The sequence below is a fragment of the Vicia villosa genome, linkage group LG2, assembly GCF_029867415.1.
Source record: "Vicia villosa cultivar HV-30 ecotype Madison, WI linkage group LG2, Vvil1.0, whole genome shotgun sequence".
Taxonomy (NCBI): domain Eukaryota; kingdom Viridiplantae; phylum Streptophyta; class Magnoliopsida; order Fabales; family Fabaceae; genus Vicia; species Vicia villosa.
The window spans coordinates 97711711-97717761 of NC_081181.1; the positions used below are offsets into that span (position 1 = coordinate 97711711).

Here is a 6051-nt window from a genome sequence, read left to right on the forward strand (position 1 = left end):
ATCGTTGGTGGACATATTTCCCATTGTGCGGAAATTGTGTCGGTGGGCCGTATCTCGATGAGGCGTAGATCAGTTAGGTGGATTGATTCCACGGTTTATTGGTACCACATGCATAGTGTCAGCTGTGTCATATGCATTCCGTCATAATATGATTGTGTGGATTTCGGTGTTATGTGTTGTAATCTAATATTGTGTGGATTGATAAATAATGGATGTGAATCTGAATATGTATAATTGGGTGAACGGTATATTATGATGCTTGTTGCTTATGAATTGCATAATATCTACTAACTGCGAATGAGACTCACCCTTACATGTTGTCATTTTCAGATTGAGGAGTAGCGGCATTAGTGCTTGGTGAGAATGACCCGTAGAGCTTATCCATTTATGTTGGGTCATGTCGGTCATGCTCTGGTCTTGTAACACTGGGAACGAGAGTTTCAGAGTTTTACGAGATTACTCTGTTTTATTTGATGATGAATTGTATTTCCATTTGGTCGTATTTGACACTGTTTCTTATTCCGCTGTGATAAACATGATTGTGTTTTTGGTGAACCGTTTCCTAATGAAGTATGACTTCGACCTTAGTTGATTTAATTATTTTAAATAATTGTGGCACCCTTGTGCATATGTTTTTACTCTGATATATTTACTTAAATTGCCGCGGGGTTTAGAAAGGTGTTACAGTATAACTCTAGAAGTTCTGTGATGATAATGGAATTGAGCATGAGGTTACTGGTCCTTATACTCCTCAACACAATGGTCTGGCTGAACGAAGAAACCGTACTTTGCTTGATATGACGAGAAGTATGCTAAAAGAGAATAAGCTTCCTCACAATCTCTGGGGAGAAGCTGTTGCTACTGCAGCATATGTGCTCAACAGGTGTCCAACGAAGAGGCTGAAGGAAATTGTTCCTTTAGAGAAGTGGACTAAAGAGAAGCAAAGTGTTAGTCATCTGAAGGTTTTTGGTTCTGTATGTTACAAACACGTTCCAGAAGCTAGAAGAAAGAAGCTGGATGATAGGAGCAAAGTAATGTTATTGATGGGGTACCACAGTACAAGTGCATACAAGCTCTATTGTCCAGAAACTAATATAGTTGAAATCAGCAGAGACGTCATTGTGAAGGAATCAGAATGTTGGGATTGGAGAGAGTCTCAACCAACTTCTGAGGTAGAGATAACTTTTGAAGAAGAGTTAGAGTCAGAAGATGAAGAATCTTCTGAAGATGAGTCAGATGGTGAATCTGATTCTGATCCAGATTCTGATGATGATCAAGAGTCTGGTGGTAGTCATGATTCTGGAAGGGAAAACTCTGAAGGTGAAGAATCTGGAGGACAAGTTTCTGGAAGTGATTCTGGAGGTGGTGACTCTGGAGTAGTTGACTCTGAAGTTGCTCAAAGACCACAAAGAGTCAGAACTATACCTAGAAGGTTTGCAGATTTTGACATGTTGCAAGACACAGAAGTTGACTCAAAAGGAGATGTCATTCAGTGTGCCATGTTAGTAGATTCTGAACCAGTGGGTATTGAAGAGGCGCTCAAGAAGAAAGTCTGGCTGAATGACATGAAAGAAGAACTTGAGGCTATAGAAAGAAACAAGACTTGGAAGCTGACAGAACTTCCAAAGAAGAAGAAAGCCATCAGCGTCAGATGGGTTTTCAAGGTAAAGCTGAAGCCAAATGGATCAGTTGGTAAACACAAAGCGAGGCTAGTGGCAAGAGGTTTTCTTCAGAAACCTGGGCTAGATTACTTTGAGGTGTTTGCTCCTGTAGCTAGACATGAAACAATCAGACTGGTGATTCCGTTAGCTGCAAACAGAGGTTGGTCCTTGATGCATCTGGATGTAAAGTCTGCATTTCTGAACGGTCCATTACAAGAGGAGGTATACGTGTCACAACCCCCTGGCTTTGTGAAAAAGAATAAGGAAGGGATGGTGTACAAATTACACAAAGCTCTGTATGGATTGAAGCAAGCACCCAGAGCTTGGAATTTGAAGATTGATTCATTTTTCAAGAGGCAAGGGTTTCAGAAGTGTGAGATGAAATATGGAGTTTATGTGCAACATTCTGGAAGCAATATGATTCTGTTATGTCTTTATGTTGATGACATACTGCTTACAGGGAGTTGTCCAGAAGATCTGATGAAGTTCAAGAAGGTGCTGATGAATGAGTTTGAGATTACAGACCTTGGGAAAATGTCATATTTTCTAGGGATGGAGATTTTGTACTCAGAAGATGTATCATTCTGCATCAGCTGAAGTATGAGTTAGAACTTCTGAAGAAATTCAAGCTGGAGAATTGCAAAGTTGTTGTTACACGGGAACTCTGAAGTTTGGCATATTGTTTCCTTTTGGGAGAAAGGAAGAATCAGAGTTATTGAGTTATTCTGACTCTGATTGGTGTGGAGAGAGAGTTGATAGAAGGAGTACTTCTGGATATTTGTCTATGTTTCTAGGAGGTCCCATTTCTTGGAGTTCCAAGAAGCAAGCTGTTGTTGCTCTATCAACCTGTGACGCTGAGTACATCGCAGGCGTTTTAGCTGCATGTCAAGCTGTGTGGCTTCTGAACTTAGTAGAAAATCTGAAGATTAAAGTGAAGAAGCCTCTGAAGCTGATGATTGATAACAAGTCTGCAATCAATCTTGCCAAGAATCCGGTGTTACACAGAAGAAGCAAGCATATTGAGACTAAGTATCATTTCTTGAGAAGCCAAGTCCAGAATGGAACATTAGAAGTTGTGCACTGTAGCACCCAGAAGCAAATGGAAGATGTTCTGACGAAGGCGATCAAGACAGATCAATTTATGCTCTTAAGGGATGGAATTGGCGTTGTCAGCTTTGATTGAAGAATATGAATTAAGGGATGGTATTGAAGAGTAATTCAATATTCAGAAGATGAGCATCAGAAGTTCTGATGTGGGCTGATCTTCTGATGGTTACTCAGAAGATGAGCATCAGAAGTTCTGATGTGGGCTGATCTTCTGATGGTTACTCAGAAGATAGTGTTGACCAGAAGTTCTACCTTCTGGGTCCGATTAGCTTAGCAGTTTAGTAGTAAGGGTACTTTAGTATTTTGTAGTACTGTATTGTTTGTACCCTAAACTTGTTCACTAAGTTTAGTCTGTTAGGGCTTAGGTGGCAATTTTTCTTTTGTATAAATAGTCTTGTAGTAGCTATCATTTATTAACAACGCAAGTAGAATATACACAGGGCCGTCTTTGAGGGCGTGCAAAGCGGACTACTGCACAGGGCCTCAAATTTTTTTACAGTTAAGCTATTACTAAATAGGGCCTCATAAATTGTTTTCACTATTAAAATGGGGTTAAATAGGGCCTCTAATTATTTTGTCATGGTTGAACCATGACTAACCTACACAGGGCCTCCAAAAAATTGTGACGGCCTTGAATATACAACTTTATTCTCTCTCATTAATCTTTGCGCTGTTATTCTCTTTGTCATCATATTTATTCTTAGTGCACCAACATAATTCAATTCTTAAGGTTGTAGAACTTTACCTTAAGATTAAGTATTGTCGGCAATATAACTGGGCCACTAAGAAATTATTATAATAATTCTCGAATTGCCTTCTTTTCTGAAAAGGATAAGTATTAAAAGTTTTTAAAATCATGGACTAGAGTATTTGTCAATGAATGAAGAAGTGCAAAAATAAAAAAGTACAATTTGAACATTGTCAAGATCCTCGTTATGTAAACAAAAATTAACATTATAATATGATCAATATATAATATTTTAATATTTACATTTTATGACACTTGTAAATTTAATTAAAATTATATTTATGTTTAGTTTTATTTTCTTCATAGGTAAACCAAAATCTAAGCATTTCCAGTATATTGTTGATAGGATTAAAAGCAAGTCGTGTGTCTGGAATGGAAAACTTCCCTTTTATCTATTGATGAAACAATTCAACTAGTGAAGTCCATCGTCCTTAGCATGCTCATCTCCTGTATACAAGTCTATGATTGGCTTGTTAGTTTAATCAAGAATTTGGAATCTTGGATGCGAAATTTTATTTGAAATGGAGACATTAAAAAAGAAAACTCGTGATTGTGATTGTAGCATGAAGGAAGTGTTGCAGACCCCTTGGTAGGAGGACTTAGCATTAGGTATTTGTCCACCTTGAACCAAACTTCTAACCTCAAGCTCTATTTGGATATCCTCTTACCCTCATAAAGTTAGGCACTTAGGCTTACTTTCTTAAAGATAAAGTTATGAAAAATAGAGGAACTATCAGGCATCATATATCATCCTCCATTTGGAGCTCAGCTAAAAATTCTTACACTACAATCATGGCAAAGTCTGCTTGGAGTCTTGGAAATGGAATGCAAATCAATTTTATTTCAAGATTTATGGTGTGGCCCTCAATTCGTACACTCTTATTTCCATCCTATTCAGAGTATTCATCTATTTTATTTCATTGACATCCCTCTTACGACTCCTTCATAAATTTAAATCAATACAATATAACGAATCAAACAAAACGAATACATCATAAACATATCAAACTATATGAACTTCTCAGCTAAACAATGAAAGTGACTAAAAACAAAATGTTTTCATTAACCAATCAAACTCCTACATGAGACTCAGAATTCAAATTACATCACTTGGTATTCATTGAACAATTCTCAGCAACATGAGAAATCCCAATCTATGATATATACACAAAACAACAAAGAAATAAATAAAGCTATCTAAGCCTTCTTTGGAGATTTCTTGGCCTTGGAAGGAGACTTAGAAGAACTAGCAGCACTTTCAGTCCTCTTCGGCAATAACACTGGGTTGATGTTAGGAAGAACGCCACCATAAGCAATAGTAACACCAGCCAGCAACTTCCCAAGCTCTTCATCATTCCTCACAGCCAAACACAAATGTCTCGGACTAATCGTTTTCTTCTTGTTATCACGTGCCGCATTTCCCGCCAACTCAAGAACCTTCACACACAAAAATTCCCAAATTCATCAAAATCAGGGTTCAAATTCAAAAATTCAATTCACAAATAACAACTTAGTATCAATGGATTTCAAAGACGAGATAACTACCTCAGCAGCAAGATACTCAAGAACAGCAGCTAGGTAAACAGGAGCACCGGTACCAACACGTTGAGCATATCGGCCTTTCTTCAAGAACCGGCCGATTCTTCCGACGGGGAACTGAAGACCAGCTCTAACGGTTCTTGAAACTGCTTTCTTCCTTGGTCCGCCGCCTTTCCTTCCTCCTGCTCCCTTCTTTGCGTCCATTTTCTCAATCGAATACTAGATTTTAGCTTTGAATTCGGTGTATTGCGACAAACTGTGAGAAATTGTAAGAAATGAAGATGATGATATGAAAATGAATTTGGTGCTGGTGAGGTTTATAGTTTCACGTTTATGGTAAGGAACTTGATTTGAAAAGCTTTCCACCGTTAGATTAGAAAATGTAGTTCACATCTATAGCTTGCTATCACTTACGTGGCGATCCGTTTCTTTTAAAACTGACCAATGAGAATCGGTCTGGACATTTTCTTAATTGAATTTGACTTATTTCAATTTTGTTTTATTTTCTCATCATGTCACCAACGGAATTTCGAGAAAAACTTGCATGGATACGAACATAAATTTTTAGTGTTAGGAACAACCAATAAGAAAAGAGAAATTTTTAAATTTATTTAAAATTTAACTTTTTTTTAATTAGATTTATGGGGTGGTTGTCATTAAGTAGGAGAGAGAAAAAGAATATTTTTATTTTTTAATTAATAAAAATTTGTGATTGGTTGTTTGTAAAGCCACTTGTTATGTTTGTGATCATGCAAGTATTTTTCCGGAATTTCTGCACTAATACGCGAAGTAAGATCATACAGTAATTAAACAAAGAAAATGTAAATAAATTTATAATGCCAACAAATAAACAAAGTGCATCAGGACAGTGTCTTTTTGAAATACATATAATAGATATGGTGAATTGGTATATTATAATTCAACCATCGTGTAAAATTATTTTATTCATCGATGCATATTTATTAAACTCTTTAATTAAATATTTTAATTTAATCT

The 6051-nt window shown here is 36.8% G+C and overlaps 1 protein-coding gene across 1 annotated transcript; it reads right to left on the reverse strand.

Moving 5' to 3' along the window:
• Positions 1–4520: 4520 nt before the first annotated feature.
• On the reverse strand, positions 4521–5354 carry LOC131646497 (histone H2A.2-like). The gene is made up of 2 exons (XM_058916523.1): positions 5062–5354; positions 4521–4953 (listed from the first exon to the last, which is right to left on the reverse strand). Exons 1-2 carry the CDS (start codon positions 5257–5259, stop codon positions 4714–4716), a joined length of 438 nt encoding a protein of 145 aa, XP_058772506.1. The 5' UTR covers positions 5260–5354; the 3' UTR covers positions 4521–4713.
• Between the last annotated feature and the right edge of the window lie 697 nt (positions 5355–6051).